The 21,375-nt window shown below is 36.7% G+C and overlaps 1 protein-coding gene across 2 annotated transcripts; it reads left to right on the top strand.

The window, feature by feature from the left end:
- Positions 1-163: 163 nt before the first annotated feature.
- LOC120006029 (nucleolar MIF4G domain-containing protein 1) lies at positions 164-11,545 on the top strand. 2 transcript variants are annotated; one of them, XM_038855916.1, is made up of 13 exons: positions 164-366; positions 683-764; positions 848-1,674; positions 1,763-1,830; positions 1,993-2,075; positions 6,113-6,212; positions 6,949-7,034; positions 7,804-7,886; positions 8,405-8,532; positions 8,627-8,728; positions 9,244-9,537; positions 9,649-9,771; positions 11,057-11,545. In XM_038855916.1, exons 3-13 carry the CDS (start codon positions 915-917, stop codon positions 11,438-11,440), a joined length of 2,211 nt encoding a protein of 736 aa, XP_038711844.1. In that variant the 5' UTR covers positions 164-366; positions 683-764; positions 848-914; the 3' UTR covers positions 11,441-11,545. The 2 variants fall into 2 exon arrangements, with proteins under 2 accessions (XP_038711844.1, XP_038711839.1); XM_038855911.1 differs by having other exon boundaries at positions 680-764.
- The last annotated feature ends 9,830 nt before the right edge of the window (positions 11,546-21,375 follow it).

The following is a 21,375-nucleotide window of genomic DNA, read 5'->3' as shown; positions in this document are numbered from 1 at the left end:
ATAAAATAAGTGGATTTGAAATGAATATGTGAAAATATGTCGTATGCCTTATTGGATCTGATACTTGGGCTTGACAAATATTATTATCAGCCCAGTGTGAGAAAATACCCAAAGCATGCTAAGCCCGGCCATTCAAGGAGGACCGTCACGCTAGGTCATCAGCATTCTTACAAACATGCTCGAAGGTCAGCGGCGGATATATTTAAGAAGCTCTGCAGTGGCGATTCTAGGGCAACGACCAACGAAGTATCACTGTGAAGAACGCTGGAAGCGCAGCGGAGATCTTATCAGTATAGCTATTAGATGCATGTCTTGTGTTGTTTACTCGTCTTGGACTTGTAACTGATCACTGTGGGCAACAAGCTTGTATGTATATGGACTATGGTGGTTTGATTTTATATCTTGTGGAGTTTATGAGATATGATGTAATTTGCATGCATGGCAGGTGTTCGACGAAATACCTGAATGCCTGATCATGCATGTACATGTAGCCTTTTGAATTTACTGATTATTTTTTCTGTACCGATTAAATATTTGGTTTATTTTCTATAAGGTGTTTGTGATTGTTTGCTGAATAATTGGTTTCGTATTGATGACTGATTTTTAGTTGCTTTAAGTTTTCCTCTACATTCCATGGTAACAATGTTTTTGATCTGCTGATAGTAGCTCATGTTTGCAGCAGCGAAAATTTTAGTTGGCAATTCGTGGTGGGATAGGTCATAGGTGTAAAGAAGCTCTGGCAGAGAAAGAGCTCCCAAAAGCAGGTAAGAAATTCTCTCAGGCTTTCCCTCTATTCCACAAGCATATTATTGGTTTTCTACGTGTGTTAATACAATGAAGTTTACAGCAATTGCCGAAGCTCTGGAGGACCATAGGGAATTGATAAATCAAAAACTATACACACTCGAACTTCAATGGGGAGAGGAACTATAATGGCAAATTCTGAATCTGGGAAATATCAAAGCTTTGAGGGATCTAATACTGAAAGAAAATTGAATTTTAAATCAAAGATGGTGAAAGGAAAGAACAGTTTGAAGGGAAGGTCAAAAACAAAGTTTGAAGAGTTCCTTGAAATGGATATGAAAACTACGTCTATATCTGCTGAGGAGGATTTGAAATTGGAAAGAAAACTTGCTAAGAAACTCAAGGTGAAGGATGGAAAATTAAGGGAAGCAGATGATGATATAGATATGCTAATTCAAGATATTTCATCTGTTCTTGACTCATCGGGGAATGAAGCTACTTTGGATTCTGAAGACTTTCTTTATGCGAGCCATGAAAATCACCCTATTGTGAAAAAATGTAAGAGTTCCAAGTCATTAGAGAAAGAATCTAAAGGTAACACGAATGAAAACATTCTGGAAGGAGTTTATGATCCGGAGGAAACCAATGGTGCACACGTGGTGTTGGAAGAAATTGGTACCAAGAAGCCTTCACGGAAGAGACGTAGGAAGAGAAATTTGTTAGACCCAGGGCAAGAAGGCGACCCTTTAAATGTCGCACTTGATGGTGAATCAAACACAGTGAAGACTGTTATTGAAGGGATGGCATCAGGGGAAGCTACTGTCCATGTGCTTGCATCTGATCACGCTACAAAATATGTTGCTCCTCACTTGAGATCTCGTGCTGGAAATGAATCAGAAGAGCAGACTCAAATCCGTCGACGTGTTCGGGGTATGAAACTAATGTATGTGTAAAACTTTAGCATTTATAGACCATATTTTTTTTCTAATTCATTGGCCTTTTCATCATCATGTTCCAGGCCTTCTGAACAGGCTGTCGGAATCTAACATTGAATCAGTTACAGCTGAAATTGCCTCAATTTTTCATGTATGTGACCATACTTGTCATAGCTTACTGTTTTTATATTGTTTCTTTCATTTTTATCTTTTGAACACTTGGTGAAGGATCATTGCTGCTATTTTGTTGCTACTTGCTAGACTTATTCTGTACTCTTTTTATATTGTTTCTTCCATTTTTACCTTTTTGCAGTCTGTTAGTCGCAGTGTCAGTTCCCAGATTTTCAGCGAGGAGGTTTTGGCATCTTGTTCTAATGGTCCTCGCGGCAATGAGCAGTTAAGTTTAACTTATTTTTCTTATGTTTAAGTTTCAATTTACTTCTCTTCATAAAATAAATTCCCCTTTTCCCTAAATCAAGTCCGGTTAATAGGCTAGTATTATAATAGTAACTATGGGAGTAAATTGCTGAATGATGTTTAGTTGGCTCTTTTTTTCATTTCTGGAATTTTGATCAAAAAGACATGCCATTTGTAAACTTCAGAATTTATTTGTTCTGATTTTTGGTACGACAAAACAACATTAGGATGCTTCATGTGTGTGATCTGCAAGTATGTTCCCAGTTCCCTTACTTGACTTCACTCTAGCTTGCCTTTTCCGTTTGTTGAGAGGGGGAGAAGGGAGAAGTGGAGTAAGACTGTAAGAGTGATGGTAAATTGGCTTAAATTTAGTTTTCATGAGTTTGAAATCGTGTTCTAGTTTTTGTCTTTACCTTTACCTGTATGCAAGGTTGAAGTAAGGTTCATGAGCTTTCATGTCTTGTTGAACAGTTGAAGTCTTATAATATTTTGGTTAAGGAGTTAGTATACCCTAATAATGCCTATGCAAGGTTGAAGTAAGGTTCATGAGCTTTCATGTCTTGTTGAACAGTTGAAGTCTTATAATATTTTGGTTAAGGAGTTAGTATACCCTAATAATGCCTTTTAGGCCAATTAACTGATGGCCTGTTAATGGTTAGTTGTGCGCCCCACTTTAGGGCTTGGGTTGGCAAGGCTTGACTGTCCTTGAAGTCAATCAGTACCATGCACTGTAAATTCTTGAATAAATCAACTACCAAGCAACACTATTTTTATTTTCGGACCTTGTGGTGTTGCAATTTTAAAGACACCAGGATTTTAGTTCAATGCCTCAATGAAGTTGGATCCATAGTATATTTTTGTCGTCATCATCATCATCTGAGCCTTTATCCCAAAAGTTTGGGGTTGGTTACACGAGTCTATGACAACATCATTGGAAATCCACATGTATTTGTTTTCTCCATTCATTTCTATCATGAATCATACATTCATCTGCTCCTATTAAATTCATATAATTTCTTGTTACTTTAAGCCATGTCTTTTTAGGTCTACCTCCTACTCTCCCCTATAAAAATTCTCTCATTCCTCTTCACTGCCGCACCGCTATCTCTACGTTGGACATGTCAATACCATCGTAACCGATTTTCTCATAACTTATCTTTAATAGGTGCTACTCATACCTCAGATCTAATAATCTCATTTTTTATCCTATCTTTCTTAGTGCGACCACACATCCAACGAAACATTCACATTTCTGCTACATGCATTTTTTTCAATATGTTGTCTCTTGATAGCACAACACTCGGAACCATACATCATTGCAGGGCGAATTGCTGACGTATAGAATTTTCTTTTCAACTTTATCCGGTCGTATAACACCCTAGATGCACTCTTTCACTTATTTCACCCATTTTTTAATCCTATTAACTACATCATCACCTATGTCACCTTCTTCTTGGAAAATCGATCCAAAATATTTAAAAGCTTTACTTTTTGTAACTTCTTTCCCATCTACTTTAATTGCTCGTTCGTTACCTTGCCTACTCTTACTAAACTTACATTTCATATATTCTGTTTTAGTCCTACTTAGTTCAAATCCTTTAGACTCTAATGCTTGCCTCTATATTTCAAGTTTTGAGTTAACTCTCGATATTGTCTCATCCACTAGAACATATCATCTGCAAACAACATACACCAAAGTACCTCACCTTGGATATGTCGTGTGAGTTCATCGATCACTATAACGAACAAGAACGGACTTAGCGTCGACCTTTGATGTACTCCTATCGTGATGGGTAACTCCCCTCTCCTCCAATAGTCCTAACACAAGCTACGGCTCCTTCATTCATATCCCTAATCATTGTGATATAGCTAGTCGGGACTTCTCTCTTCTCTAAAAATCCACCACATTACTTCCCTAGGCATCCTATCATATGCCTTCTCCAAATTTACAAATACTAAATGGAGGTCTTTTTCCTTTTGTCTATATTTTTCTACAAGTCCTCTTAGTAGAAATATCGCATCCGTTGTGGACCGACTTGGCATAAAACCAAATTGATTTTCGGATATCGTGGATACTAATCTCAATCTCCTTTCCACAACTCTCTCCCAAAGTTTTAAAGAGTGGCTATAATTATTACAACATTGGATATCACCCTTGTTCTTGTATATGGGTACTATAGTGCTTCTCCACTCATCAAGCATCCTACAGGTCTTAATAATTTGATTAAATAACCTGGTGAGTCATACTATGCCTACATCACCTAAGCACTTCCATACTTCAATTGGAATTCCATCCGGTCCCATGGCTTGACCCTTTTTCATTTTCCTTAAGGCTTCACTTCAGTCTCCCTAATGAGTCTTACATACCATGGATTCCTATTTTCCCGAGAGCTATGAAGATTTTCAATGCTTCCTTTGTGCCTGCCATTGAGCAAATCATTGAAGTATTGTCTCCACCTCTCATTAATTTCTACATCTTTCATTAAAACTCTATCATCTATATCCTTGATGCATTTTACGTGATTTAGGTCCCTAGTTTTCCTTTCGCGTGTTTTAGCTAACTCAATATATGCTTTATGATGTGCCTCTCCTATAATCTTCTTAGCTTCTTGTTTAGCCGCTTTGTACGTTTCATAACTATTCCCATTCCTATCAGTTTTTAACTTCCTATAACATTCTCTCTTAGTCCTAATTGCTTCTTTAACATCCTCATTCCTCCACCATGTTTCTTTGCCATTAGGGATAGGGCCTTTCAACTCACCGAGCACCGCTTTTGCTACTTGTTTGATACAAGTTGCCATCTCTCCCCACATAGAGTTTGTTTCCCTAACTAAACCTCAATTTGTATTAGTAAGTAATTTTTCTCTAAAAACTATATACTTATCCCCATTTAGATTCCACCACCTAATTTTACGCTCTTGTGTTAATTTACTTCCAAAACCTTTCTTAAAACATGTTAGCCACTACCATCCTATGTTGTGAAGTTGGTCTCTCTCTTGGGATCACTTTACAGTTACAGTTCTTACATAGTCCGATCTAACTTTCACATAAGAATGAAATCTATCTGACTAGAATTATGCCCACTCTTAAATGTAATTCAATGTGACACTCTTTTCTTAAACCAAGTGTTTACTAGACACAAGTCATATGAAATGGCAAACTCTAAAATAGTTTCTCCAGCCTCATTTATATCCCCAAACCTCACTATCACTCCCTACATGTCCATTTAGGTCTCCTCCTAAGAAAATTTTCTCCCTACTTGGAATGCCCTGGACAATTGCATCAAGGTCCTCCCAAAATTGTTTCTTAATGTTTTCATCTAATCCTATTTGTGGGGTGTAAGCACTAATGACATTAACTACCTCCTCCCCTAGCAATAGTTTGGCCAATAAGATCCTATCTCCTTTTCGTTTTATCTCCACAACATTTTCTTTTAGTTCGCTATCTATTACTATACCTACACCATTTTTATTTCAATCAATTCCAGTGTACCATAACTTATAACCTGTGTTTTTTTCATCTCTCTAGATTTCTCCCCAACCCATTTAGTCTCCTGTAGACACATTATGTTAACCCTACGTCTAATAATGGTGTCAACTAGTTCAGTTAATCTCCCTGTAAGTGACCCTATGTTCCAAGTGCCTATCCTAATCCTATGATTATGGACTAGCTTCTTTACCCTCGCCCGTCCAAAGCGGGGCAACCCTTGCCCATTTCTTACTGCATCCGGGTGCTGATGTGGCGTGTCGCTTATGGGGGATGCCCTAGCATGCCCTTGGTCATTTATCAGTACACCTAGGGTCCGTTGTAGCACGGGAGTATGGAGGCATGCCCGTGCCGGCCGTCGCTCATTTTTTGATGCACCCGGGTTCCGATGCAACGTGTCGCAAGTAGGGAATGCCCCAACGATATTTTTGTGCGTTACCTAAAAAGGAAATGGTCTTTTTTATACTAATGATTTTGGTTTTTTTTTCCGGCTGTCTAAATGTTTGACGATTTATATATTCGTTGTGAAGGTATGCTGCTGTTTTTGCTGCTTTTGTTGCTGGTATAGCTTGTTCAGTTGGGATTGACTTCGGTGCAAAGCTTATTGCTTCACTTGCTACAACTTTTGAGGTACTCGTACTCATTCACGTCTTCTTCCAAAGTTGTTTAATTAACTTATTTGGAGGTGATAGGCCATTTACTAATGCTTTACTTCTCCTTTTCTTCTCATTCTCTCTTTTTTAGGGCATGTTTGGTAACTTTTTCGGTCCTGTTTTAAGTTTTCTGGAAACTGAAAAACATGTTTGTTTGCATCTATTAAACGATTTTTGATAAAAAAAACTGAAACGCATTTTTTGTTCTCTGAAACCAAAATTTGAAAACATATTCTACGTGCTTTGATGTTTCTGTATCTAGAAAACATCTAAACACTACAAAATGCACGCTTATTTTTCTTGAAGAGCCAAATAGCATTTTCTTCTCTCAAACAGTTTTCTAGAGACAATTTTTGAAAACTATTCTCAAAAACTGGTTTTAGAAAGCAAAGTGATACAAATCCTTTACCATCTGTGGGTGAGATAGTGCACCTATTCCCCTTTCTACATCATGGTTCAAAACTCGTGAATTATTTAGAACTTTTTGTGATGATCTTTTCATTATTGATCTTAATAATTGTATGGTTCACGTTCTGTGGTGAGCCTAACGTAGCTAGGTCAAGTGATAATGTATTTCTTCTCCTTTAGCTTTAATATGCATTATTGATTAAATTTCGATTTTCTCAGGACACAAATGGTTTATGTTGACTTGTATCACTTTTAAAGTTTCTGTAGTTTTTCTTATATGTCAACTTTCTTGTGTGTGAATGTAGGCCGAGTACCTCAAAGAAGACAATCTTTCCTTAAGGAATCTTACTCTTTTGCTGTCCTATTTATGCATATTTGGAGTTTGCTCATGGTGGGTAACCTGCTGTCCTACTCACTTGACTTTTCTCTTGAAGAATAACAGATTCCCAAGTAAATAAAAACATTTACAAGCAGTTTTGAATGCACAAATTGAAACTCATTTTAGAACAGGATCCTCTTTTTTTTTTTCGTTGTATTACCAAAATGAAAGGTTACTTGACAATGCCCCAAGAGGGTGGTACCCCAACCTACAGAGATTAGCTACAAAGGGAAAAAATGATCTAAAGCATTTTATAACTTGTTTTCATTCAAGTACCAGTCAAGATTTGTGAAACCACTAGTGTGGCTTTAGGATGATATTTTAATCATATGCACTATTACGGAATTCTATTAATCATGCTATTAGTCTCTCATTGTCAGCAGCAGGGTTAGTATCACATCTCAGGATCTCGAGGAAGGTTCAGCAATTCATTTGCCATCTTCCCTGATTGATGGTTCTCCTTAGTTGGACAACCTGGTATTAGTTGTCTGTTGACCCCCTCGTTGGCTATCACCTAGGAGCTCTATCAATTTTTTTTTTGCCTCTTCCTGGTTCAAGTTTCATCATTTTTTCTATTGGCAAATGTCTAGCAATTTTTCATTCTCAAAAAGAAAAGAAAAGTTCCTGTGATGATTGTAGCTGGAGGGCCAACTTGACCTTCCTTTAATGCAAACTACTTGCATAATATGTGCTTCATCTCTTAACTTTGATTTTATTTAACTTGCTTCTACATATGTTAGATACCCTTTCTGATAGCTTTATTTCTTGGCAATTTTTTCAGCGACTTGATATACGATTTCCTGATCGTGTTGAGCAAGCGGTTGACAGAAATTGATGTCTCTACTATCCTGACAGTTTTACAGTGTAAGCTTTGTTTCAACCTATATGGTGTTTGGTCTTAATGTGTTTTGTTGCGAGCTCTATGAAAAATAATGTGGTATAAGATTATATGGGTAAGATTTACCCAAGTAACATTTAAGGGGAAATCAGGTTCTTGTTAACTATGTTAAAATAAAAAGGGTAACTGTTACCCTGTTTTGAATAAACTATATTTGATATAATCCCAACTGTAAATGGTTCTGGGCGTAACTGTAAATGGTGGTGTAGAAAGTGAGAGGTAGATAGGGTTATAGGAGGCTATAATTTGTTTTACAGCCCTTTTGCCCTACCCACCCTAGAGTACAAGCTACCCTCATTTTTGAAGGTGATGGAGTTACTCCCCTGTGTTAGACACACTTAACTGGTGTGAAAAGTTATTGGGATGACCTTTTACCCCATTATGCCAGGAAACATAATCACGTGTATACTTTTTAACTGGAAGGTTGTCCACCAACATACTTATTGAAACCTGAGTCTGTTTAATATGACATCACTGACCGCAGGCTGTGGAATGAAAATAAGAGTTGATGATCCTGCTGCCATGATAAATTTCATTCAGAGCGTTCAGAGTAGGGTGAATCAGCTGAAGGCATGCTTTGAAGAAGGGCAGACAAAAATAAATGGCAAACGAGTAAGTTGCTGCTTGAGTTCGGGTTCTGTTTTGAAAACTTGGATATTGTTTTTGCTTCTGATTGAAAATTCTAAAACATGCTGTGTTTTTGCAGATGGAATTCATGCTTGAAACCATTTGTGACATCAAAAACAACAAGAAAAGGTCTAGGGAGGATACAGTACAGCACACAAGAATTAAAAAATGGTTACAGAAGGTCGTGTCAGTTGATTCTTTTCTTCAAAGTTCTTTTCCTTAGGTTTCATCACTTGCATCATTCAGGTCTAGAATATCTTTCGGTCTAAATACAAGATGTTTTTAGCTTACTAAGGAGATCGAGTTGCTGATAGTTGGGATAGGAAACCAAAAGTATTAGTCAACATTTTTGTCAATTAATTTCATTGAATGGTATAATATCTTCAGTTTTCTACTTTACCTTCTGCGGGTTTTCTAAAAACGTGAGACATATTTGATTGCTTCGGTATTTGAAGTAGCAGAAGTCAACATTCTTGTCAACTTAGTTTCATTGAATGGTATAGTTTTCTACTTTACCTTCCACTGGTTTCTAAAAAAGTGAGACATGTCTATATTTGATTGCTTCGGTATTTGGAACCAATGTTTTGTTAGATGATGTTTACTTAATGAAGTTCTTTGTCATTCTAGTGCATGTGAGGTTTTGTGTGTCTCTTATTAGACACTAAATACATATAAAAGGATTTCTTGATGCTCCAGTTAAGAGTTGAAGACATTTTACTTAGAGGGCTCAAATGGAGCAAGCTGCTTGATCCCAACAAGAAAGGCCAGTGGTGGTTGTCTGGGGATATGGCTGCAAACAGAGATAATATTGAAGAGGTTGCCAGCACAATTGACAAAGAGGTTCTCGAAGCTCAGAAAATGCTACAGCTTGCTGCTGCGCAGAGGATGAACACAGATGCCAGAAGGGCAATCTTTTGCATTATAATGAGTGGAGAGGACTACATTGATGCATTTGAGAAGCTTCTGAGGTTGGATTTGCCTGGGAAACAGGTAGGCGTGTGCTGATTTGTCGTTAACTGCTTTCATTATATACTACCCAAGCGCATGTGCATATTTCTGGTTCTATCTCCTTTGTCAATGATTATTTCTACATGTTTACAGGACAGGGAAATCATGCGGGTTCTTGTAGAGTGCTGTTTACAGGGAAAGGTGTTTAACAAGTATTACACAGTTTTGGCTTCCAAGTTGTGTGAACATGATAAAAACCACAAGTTTACCTTACAGGTATTCCTTTTTCTCCATTTTTGGTTAACTAGATGAAACTATCAGTATGAAAGTTATCTCTGGTAGAATCACAAGTTATGTGCATTTAGCAGAACAAAGTATTCACCTATTTTTAGACTGTTGGTGTGAAAGGAAGATTATTTTTTTTGGGGGGAAATTGGGGGTGTTGGTGCGAAAGGTACATCTTTCACTATATGTATAACAGTATAAGTATTATTATTTGTTTACTCTATACTTCAAAATTAGCTCCTTTGAGTATTTATAATCTACAATTGCAAAGTTTTCCCCCTCCGTTTTGGAATGAGATGTACCTTTTCAATTGAATTAATTTGGTATTTTTTTTTTCGGACAATCTTTATTTACTTGGTACTGTAATTTGACACACACAATCACCACTGATTTGGCAATAGTCATGTTTCTGTTGCCAGTGTTTCAGTTGATTTGTATAATCATATTGTTGAGCTTGCAAGTAGTAGTGTATGACCTTTGGCATCACGTTGAAGGATTGTAGTTGTGTTGCTGAAACTATCTTCATTGAACTTGGTCCATATTACTAGATAGATACAATTTTCAGGTTTCTCTGACATCATAGAGAAGAGAATGGTTCTTTCATTCATTTGAAGGTGCAATAAAAGTATTCTCTTACGACTGTCACACTGATGGTGCTAACTTTGAGTTTCTGAGCAATGCTTATTGTTTAGTTTTCCTGTCTGGGTACGATATCAGTCACACTAAGATTCTGTTAATTACGTGTATTGACCATTTGTACGCTTAAGTCGAATGGAACTCCATTTGCACCAAAAGAAATTTCTGGTTTTACTTTCTTTCCATATGGACTATTGATAATTGGAGATTAATAGTGTCATTGTCAATTTCATTTGCTGGTGGACTTTTTGAATGAAAATGTTTTATCTGTTTCATATGTTATGATGATGAACTCAGTGTGACGTACCGAAGAATTTTTTAGGAAGCAAAAGTTTTCCTCTTGGATAGACATAAAAATTGCACCAATGCTTATTGTTTTACGGCATACCACGTTGATTAATACGTCATGTTTCTATATCATTTGGTGCAAAACAACTGGGGTGGGATTGTGCCCATAATCTTTGAATTCTCCTCTTATATTCTTTCATTTTCTATTATTGTTTTTAGTAGGGTAACATTTTTCGTTTGTTATCTTTCTATCAACAACTCAAAATTGAGATCCTTTTTTTTTTTTTTCCCTTATTTAATGTTTGTATCTTTTAAGTTTATTTGACTCTATTCATGTGGTGCGGTTTTGCAGTATTGCGTCTGGGATCACTTTAAAGAGCTGGATTCCATGCAACTTTTAAGATCAATGCATCTGGCAAAGTTTGTAGCAGAAATGGTTGGCTCTTTCACCCTCTCTCTTGCAGTCCTGAAAACCGTAGACTTGATTGATCCCAAGATTCTTACTCCAAAAAGGATCATGCATTTTCGGATGCTCTTCGAGACCATCTTTAGCTACCCGGACAAGCTCATATGGAACGTATTCACTCGTGTTGCTGCTACTCCTGAACTCGAAACTCTACGTAGTGGGGTTGAGTTTTTTGTCAGGGAGTATGTTTTGAAAACTAACAATGCCTTCTCTGGCAAATTCAAGATTGCAAAGAAAGCACTCACTAATATGGAAGGAGTGCTGATGTGACTTTCAATACACCAGGTCGTGGTTTCTTGCGACGCTGAATTTTGTTCTAGACCCTGTAGTTTCCAAATTTATTTTGAAATGTTTAAGTGGTACTTTGCTGTACAATCTGATTTCCATTAACCTTCCGGACAAAGAAAAAAAAGAAAAAGAAAAAAGAAACAGGCTAGCGGGCGGGTTCGGGGTGGATGATATATACACAGTTTTACAGCGCATGATATGAGGTTATCCAGACGGTGTTGTAAGAGTGATGCTCTCCTCTGAACGCTTCAAAAAAGAAATGGTAATGTGCTAACAAATCTGTCCTTAGGATGACATCAAAGTTCGAAAATTCCATGACTAATAAATGAGTTTAGAGCTCGTGTTCGTCAAAATGTAGTATACACTCCTTACACACTCTGTCTATGTATAGCATATGTCCCATCGGAGATTCTACATTCAACCCTATATTAATGGGTTCCATTTGCAATCCCAATACAATAACAAAAAAAAATTGCAATGGAGGAATTTGTGCATATGAGCCGAGTAAAAACAATACGTACATACCATCGATGAAGTCCGGCTCCATCGGTGCTGCCCCATGCCCTAAGGCGAGTACCCTACCCTGTGTCATAGGTCGTCCTCCCTAACATGTAGGATGGGTGCTATATGCTGCCCTGTAGTCGGTGGAATAGGTGGCAAAGCTGGTCATAATGGCAGAGTTGGTAATGACTGAATCTGTGCTCATGCCGCCTCCAACGGACACTCAAACATTTTGTGGCCTAGCTCCTCCATATCTATAACATCCTTCTCCAGTCGACCCTCTAGAAGAACGACTCATGTCCCTCAGTCTATCATCTCGTCCCCAATAACCACCTTTAGTGGTCTGCCCAAATTTCTTGTTATCAGTTCTAGTCCTCCTCTATCCACTCTTGTCTCCAGCTAAATTGGTCTTCCTCTTTTGCTTCACTACATCCCAATGCTTCTTTCCATCATTCACAATCTATTACATTATCAATGCCTTGTTTCACCACCTTTTTGTAGTCTCGAGGCTCGAACATTAAAACTCGTTGAGAGATTGGTGGAAGTAATCCCAAAACAAACTTTCATGCAAGAGATGCCTCATCCGCATTCGAAGCTCTAACATAATGCAATAGCTCCTCAAACTTTGCCTCATAAGCAGTCACTTTGTGTCCCGAAACTCGCTTCAAATCAGGAAACTCTTTCAACTTCCCTTGCCTAACTACAAGTGGAGTATACTTCACTGGGAAAGCCTTCTCAAAAGTCTTCCAGTCATAGGCACCATCGCCCTACATCCTCAAATACAACTCCCATCATCTATCTGCTGACCCCCACTAGAAAGTGTGAAGCCAAATGAACTCTTCAGTTATCCGCTAACCTCATTTTATCATGACGTTTCTTTATCTTCCTAATCCAGTCCTCAGCAACCATCGGGTAGATGTCACCTTTGAAAGTAGGTGCTCCAATCTTTCGAAGTTCACCCAATTCCTTAAACCAATTGTTCACTCTAGGAGACTCTGTCACAACCACTTATGCGCTTAAGGTCTATCCCTCACCACTGTCATGAACTATCACTAGCGTAAGTGGACTCGACATTGGTGGCGTCACAGCCTGAATAGCCTCCATAATCATCTATCGAATAGCCTGAATTATTTTTGGTGTTAGCACCCCTACTGTTGTTGAAACTGGTGCGTTAGGTACCCCAGATACTGGTACTGTTGTATAGATTGTAAAATAATGAATAGACATGAATATACCCCCAATAGTCATGACTCTAATATGTATAAACAGTTTTGAATTTGTTTTAAAACAGTTATTAAAATAACTTCCTAAAGAAGTTATTTTTGGAGGGACATGTTGGTTCAAGATGTCTGATGGTAATAGACATCTATATAAACACAAGTCCAGAACTGTCTCTGTACTTTTATTTTTTAGTTCCCCTTCTTTCCTTTGAAAATTCTTGTGAGAGTGTATGCTTTGTTGAATCCTGTAAGGCTGATTATTGTTCAAAGTGTAGTGGCAATAATTTGTCTTAAGGACAGTGTATTCACGCCTCAAAGCTTCTATTTAGTTAATCTATTCTCAACAATCTTAAGACAAATTATTGATGGAGAATACTACGACCCGATCATCCTTTAGTTTCATGCAACCAGATCATGTGAAGTTGGATCGTTTTGATGGCACCAATTTCACTCGCTGGCAAGATAAGATGATGTTTCTTTTTACTGCTTTGAAGATTTCATACATATTGGATCCAGAACTTCAACCATTCCCTGAACCATCCGAGAATGATACTGATCAGATTAAGGCCGATCGCAAGAAAAGAGAAGAAGATGAATTGATGTGTCGTGGACACATTTTGAACACTCTATCCGACCGGCTTTATGATCTCTACACACCATTGAAGTCACCAAAGGAGATTTGGCACACCCTGGAGTTCAAGTACAAAACGGAGAAGATTGGTATAGATAAGTTTCTTATTATGAAGTATTTTGATTTTAAGATGATTGATACACTCTCTGTCTTGGACCAAGTTCATGATCTACAAATTCTTGTTAGCAAACTTCGTGATTTGAGTGTAAAAATTCCTTAAGCTCTCCAAGTTGGTGCGATAATTACAAAATTACCACCTTCTTGGAATGACTACAGGAAGAAGTTATTGCATCGAACCAAAGAGATGTCTTTGGAAAAACTTGGACAACATCTTCGCATTGAAGAGGAAAACCGGATTCGTGATGGTGTCGGTCCAAGTTCATTTGCTAATGTGAATGCCGTGGATCAAGATGAGTCCAAAAAGTATGACAAGCATTTGAAACCCAAGAAAAACAAAGGTTTCAAAAAGAAAGGTTCTACCAACAAAGACAATGAGAAGAAGAATCGGTCTTGCTATAATTGTGGCATAAAAGGCCATTATATCAAGGACTGTAAGAAGCCATTAAAAAAGAAGTATACCAAGTCCAACATAGCCAATAATATTGAAGATGACATAACCGAGATTGTGGCTATGGTTTCAGACATGCAAATTGGCATGATAACCGAAGTACACATGGCTACAACTACTAAATCTACGGATTGGTGGTATGATTCAGGTGCTACAGTGCATATTTGCAATGACAAAACCATGATGAAGGACTTCAAAGTTGTTGAAGACGAAGTGGTAATAATGGGGAATCAAAACACGGCTATTGTGCGTGGCAAAGGAACAGTTGATCTCCTATTTACTTCGGGCAAAAAGCTTGTTCTTACAAATGTATTTTATGTACCCGAAGTACGGAAAAATCTGGTTTCTGCTAGCCATGTGTGCAAGAGTGGAGTCAAGGCTGTATTAGAGTCTGATAAGGTTATCTTTTCAAAGAATGGTGTATTTGTTGGGAAGGGATATGTTTGTAATGGAATGTTCAAATTAAGTATTAATAATAATAATGCTTCTTGTGCTTATATTGTTGAGTATTCTGTATGGCATAAACGATTAGCACATTTGAATCATAGTTCTCTAATAAATATGTCAAAACAAAAAGTGATCTCTTTTGTGCATGAAACAAAGGACAAATGTGAAATATGTATTCAAGCAAAATTGACTAGACAACCTTTTCCTAAAGTTGAAAGAACTACACAATTGTTAGAACTTATACATTCAGATATTTGTGAATTAAATGGAGTTCTAACAAGAGGAGGAAAAAGATACTTTATTACATTTGTTGATGATTTCTCCCGATTTACGTATATTTATTTATTGAAAACTAAAGATGAAGCTTTTAAAATGTTCAAAATATACAAGACTGAAGTTGAAAATCAAAAGGAGAAAAAAGTTAAAATTCTCCGAAGTGATAGAGGTGGAGAATACTTCTCTACAGAATTTTCACAATTTTGTGAAGAACATGGCATTATACATGAGTCTACTGCTCCTTATACGCCCCAACAGAATGGACTTGCGGAAAGGAAAAATAGAACTCTAGTTGATATGGTTAATGCCATGATGTTACAAGCTAAGTTGCCTCTTAATCTTTGGGGTGAGGCATTACTAACAGCTTGTCATGTGCATAATAGAATCATTTCAAGAAAAACAAATATTTCTCCTTATGAACGTTGGAAAGGTAGAAAGCCAAATCTTGAATACTTAAAGGTGTGGGGGTGTTTGGCTTTTTATAGAATTACCGATCCTAACAGGTCAAAGTTAGGACCAAGAGCAATCAAGAGTGTATTTGTTGGATATGCTGAAAATTCTAAAGCATATCGATTGTTGGATTTAAGTTCCAATGTAATAGTCGAATCAAGGGATGTGATTTTCTTAGAAAATCAGTTTGCCAATGATTCAGAAGCTTCACAAGAGAATACTTCCAACAAAGATACGATGCTTGATTGTCTATTCCCTAACTCAGCATTACCTAGTCCAAATTCTCTAAGTGAGAAAAGAAAATTATCTAATGAGTTTGATGAGCCAAGAAGAAGTCAGCGGGCTAGGAAAGAAAAATCTTTTGGATCTGATTTTATTTCTTCTCAAGCTATTGCTTTTCTTATCGAGGGCAGTAGAGAGATGGTATTAAATAAAATACCAATTGTGTTGAATATAGAAGATAGTGATCCGAAAAGTTTTAAGGAGGCCATGACATCAAGAGATGCAGCTTTTTGGAAAGAGGCTATCGATATTGAAATGGACTCAATAGTATCCAACAAGACGTGGGTACTTGTAGACTTACCCCCAGGTTCTAAACCTATAGGTTGCAAATGGGTTTTTAGAAGAAAATTGAACACAGATGGTTCAATTCAAATGTTCAAAGCAAGATTAGTTGCTAAAGGTTTCAAACAAATACATGGTATTGACTATTTTGATACGTATGCTCCTGTAGCACGTATCACTTCCATTCGAGTTCTTATGGCTTTAGCGTCGATATATGATTTACATGTACATCAAATGGATGTAAAGACGGCATTTTTAAATGGTGATCTCGATGAGGAAGTTTATATGGAACAACCAGAAGGGTTTGTTCTATCAGGAAATGAAATGAAAGTATGCAAATTAGTCAAGTCTTTGTATGGTTTGAAACAAGCGCCAAAACAATGGCATGAAAAATTTGATTCCGTTATTTTAAGTAATGGATTCAAACATAATAATGCTGATAAGTGTATATATTCCAAGTTCACAAAAGAATATGGACTAATAGTATGTCTCTATGTGGATGACATGCTAATTTTTGGTACCAATTTGTATGGTATATGTGAAACTAAGAAGTATTTGACTTCTGCTTTCCAAATGTAAGACTTAAATGAAGTGGATACTATCTTGGGAATCAAGGTGACAAAACATAGTGGGGGTTATGCTTTGAACCAAACTCATTATGTTGAGAAAATGCTTACAAAGTTCTCACATCTTAGATTCAAAGAAGCTAACACTCCATATGATTCAAGTATCAAATTAGTTGAGAATTCGGGTAGAGCTGTTGCTCAACTTGAATATGCAAGTGTAATAGGAAGTTTAATGTATGTCATGCATTGTACAAGACCGGATATTGCTTTTGCAGTTTGTAAATTGTCAGGATATACTAGTAATCCTAGTATAGACCATTGGAAAGCAATTAAACGAGTTCTTGGATATCTTAAACGATCTATTATGGTAGGTCTACATTATACAAAAACTCCGACTATCTTAGAAGGATATTCGGATGCTAGCTGGATTACAAGTGAACATAGAAACAAGGCAACAACTGGTTGGATATTTTTACTCGGTGGTGGTGCTGTTTCATGGGCTTCTAAGAAGCAAACATGCATCTCTCACTCCACCATGGAATCCGAATTTATTGCCTTAGCCGCTGCAGGAAGAGAAGCCGAATGGTTAAGAAATATGTTGTATGAAATTGAGTTGTGGTCACAACCAATGCCGGCTATCTCTCTCTATTGTGATAGTGAAGCAACGATGTCTAGAGCGTATAATAAAGTATACAATGGCAAGTCTAGACATATAAGTCTAAGGCATGAATATGTACGTCAATTGATTTCGGATGGAGTTATATCAATTGTTTTTGTACGTACATTTAAGAATCTTGCCGATCCTTTCACCAAAGGTTTGTCTCGAGACATGGTGAAAAATACATCTATAGGAATGGGACTAAAACCCATAGAAAAATCACCAATAATGGAAACCCAATCCTAGACTTTTGACAAAATAGGATTTAATGGGTAATAACAAGTTCTTGTGTGATTAGTCGAAGCACTAACTTAATTCTAGTGTCTCATTCAGTTTGGATTAGTGCTATTTGCTACAAGTCGAGAGGTTGAGTTATAACCTTAATGCATTCCATGAAAAGATGTGTCTTAGTAGCAAAGACTTAAGGGAATGTCACCTATATGAACATAGAAGTGGTGCCGCTTCTATCAAAGAATTGGGTTGTTTTTTGAGCATGTTCATGAAATCAGGAGAGAGCACAAGGCCATAAAAGTGCTACTATGTAATTCTCAAAAGAAATATTGGCATGTGTGTTATTTCCGGTTCATATTAACAAAGTTATGGTTTAAGATTGCTCACCATTTACTTTAATGAACTTTGAGATAATTACACTAAAATGGTTTAATACTTGATACCGTTGATTCATGCTGATACAAAGGAATACAACTAAAGGAACTGGAGATTCTTTACAGTCTAGTGGGGGATTGTTGTATAGATTGTAAAATAATGAATAGACATGAATATACCCCAATAGTCATGACTCTAATATGTATAAACAGTTTTGAATTTGTTTTAAAACAGTTATTAAAATAACTTCCTAAAGAAGTTATTTTTGGAGGGACATGTTGGTTCAAGATGTCTGATGGTAATAGACATCTATATAAACACAAGTCCAGAACTGTCTCTGTACTTTTATTTTTTAGTTCCCCTTCTTTCCTTTGAAAATTCTTGTGAGAGTGTATGCTTTGTTGAATCCTGTAAGGCTGATTATTGTTCAAAGTGTAGTGGCAATAATTTGTCTTAAGGACAGTGTATTCACGCCTCAAAGCTTCTATTTAGTTAATTTATTCTCAACAGGTACCTCATGTGCTGATGGATCTGGCGATGTCTCACCTCTTACGAGTATCAAGTGTCTACCCATCCATTCGTTGAGACCCCTCTCCGTGCGGCCAAAGGCGTAGCACGTGGTCTAGCATTCTGCCGGGTACGATCCATCTGAAAGCTAATATGTACCACACTAGACTTAGATATTAATTGAAGAAAAATCAACGCTAAATGGAAAAATCATACCTAAGCAGCCGCCGCATGTGAAGCGTAATCCATAACATCATAAAAGAATAGGAAACTAGAAAGGATACTAGAACTTGCCTCTGATATCAAGCTGTCACGCCATGATTTCCACAAGGAAAGGAGACGCGAGAAAATGATGAAAATAACCTGGGATCAAATAACAGACATGGCACAATATTGCATAGTAATGGCACCAGCCTGTCAAACCAATCTCAGACATGAAAAATTGCCTAAAAGTGGCCCAAATTTTTTTCTCAAAAGCATAATCAAAATGCAAACCTTGCACCTTGTATAATCCATGCATAACACACATCCGAACATCCAAATCTGAAAATATCTCATCTGAAATCTAAACACCCAAATAACATAAAACATAATCCAAAGACACGTGCAGAAATACCATGCCAAACATCATAATATGTTTAAGAGCATAATTAACTAAAATCCTAGTAAACAAGGTAATTCTACTAAAAATTTAGAGTGCAAATAGAACAAAATGGACCATGCCCGGCAACTACTCGTCTACCTGCTCACCTAAAAACAAAGGAAAACAAAAACAAGAAAAGAGAATAGGATGAGCCAAATGCCTAGTAGAATATAGAAAGTTAATGACCTGTGTTGGAAAGAAAATAAAAATATAACTCGAAGACAACATGAATAAATCGAATATGACAATCCATAAACAATGCCCATGCAACAAATGATAGAATATCTCAACAAGGTATGCTCAAGTCCAATGTAATTATTTAAATAAAATAAATGCATTCCAACCATTGCTAATCATCGAAGATAATAATAATAATCTTGTCTGTCAACCATTCTTTAAGTCCTACCATAATCCTTTACAGTCTTTCACTGAAAACTGCTTACCAGTTCTTGCTTAACTAGGTTGTAAGTACGCTTAGCATGACATACGAAGCCTTAGTTTAGGTATTGGAGCGTATAATTCCAATATTTTACTGCCTTGACTAAAGACTAACAATAGATGTGTAAAATTTCACAACCTACGCAGGACAATCATCCATCCTCGTTTTTAATACATATCTCATTAAAATCCATGATACATGTCTCCTTTTCAAGAGCTTAAAACATTTCCACCTTAACATTCCCCTATCTTCCATTTGTTGCAAAATTTAAGAACACTATGTAATACATACATACATATATATTAAAAACTACATATAACATACGTTTATATATATATATATATGATGATGATGTGTGTTAAGGTGTGTCAAGTAGGTGATAGAAGATTGATACTGGAATGAGAGCACTTCTATTAATGAAATGAAAAAAACACATCACTGTAATACATCCTAAAATATATTAAAAAACGTGCTTTACAAGGTAAAACAAACATAGCCATGAAGGTTTGAAAGTAAATAAATGGGCTAAAGATAATTGACCGGAGTTACACTAAGAAAGCGGTTAAGTCTGTAGACGTAGAGTCTATGTTTGACACGTGATACTTTTGAATCTCTCTTCTTCTTCTTCTTATAGTCTTCATGATGGTCATGGTGGTATTCTTCTCCTATTTCCTTGACATGATCTATCATGGTAGATTGTGGGAAACTACCCTCTTGCTTGTTGATTGAATTGCTAGGTCAAAACTTTTCATAACCAAAACATCTTCAAAGTAATAGGGAGAAGTAGAAACATGTAGCTTACTCCACTCTCCTAGAATGTAGGGCTCACGTTTGCTATTGAGAGAGGAAGATTGACTATTGGCATTCTTAATTTCTTCTAGTGAACTAAACGTGGAAAAGTGTCTTCTTGCTCAAAGTGCAGGACGAAATCAACTCTAGTATCTGGTTGTCGTGCAATTGCTGGAGATGTGTTTCGGACAAGTTAGGGATGTGTAGGCTACAAACTTCATATTTTTTTGAACTTTGTTGAGCTTATACAGTTAAAATCTCTCGCATTGGATAAGAAACCACTTAACAAGAGAAACGGCCGTAACATGAAATCCCCTTTTTTAGCCTTTTCGGACATGCTTCTTAAGACAATCCTAATTTTCAACAACTAATCCCTGGATTTTAGTTTAAAGAATACCAGATTACTTGCGAAATGAACAAACATTAAGATAAAAATCATCTTGTCCTCGCCACATGTCAGTTGAAGATTGGATGAACGTGGCCATTGGTGGGCCCAATGTCGCCATGTGTCATAAGTTGATTGAATGTCATTTTTGGTACAAATAATAGCATATCTTAATCAAGATCAATAACATAACCTAACACGAAGCTCAGAGAACACAATTGAGTTTTATTTTGAGGCCATGCAATCTCTCTTCTACATTCCAATGATGTCACGAGTCTACTATTCAATAATTTTTGTTTAGCATTAACCTGTTCAATAAGGATTACAATAGTGTAATGACAACATTCATCGAACTATTCATGTTTCATATAAATGAAAAATCATTCTTTAACATCATGTTTTCATTCATTCATTCATATCAACAAACCAAAGAGATTAACGTAAGGATTAAAGTAATTAATCAATCCAATGGCAACATTTATTGCATGTATTCATTCATGCATACCAACAAACTAATGATATTAAAGTATATGGGAAAGACAATAAAAATTGAATGCTTCAAAAGATCAATGATATATATATATATATTCATCAACTCAAAGCAACAAATAATTAATTAGACCAATATATGTATCTGGGAAGACGACCATTGTCAACATTCATTGAA

The sequence above is a fragment of the Tripterygium wilfordii genome, chromosome 2 (genome assembly GCF_013401445.1).
Source record: "Tripterygium wilfordii isolate XIE 37 chromosome 2, ASM1340144v1, whole genome shotgun sequence".
Lineage (NCBI taxonomy): Eukaryota > Viridiplantae > Streptophyta > Magnoliopsida > Celastrales > Celastraceae > Tripterygium > Tripterygium wilfordii.
Note: the sequence above shows the minus strand (reverse complement) of the source record. Positions and strands in the feature narration are given on the sequence as shown.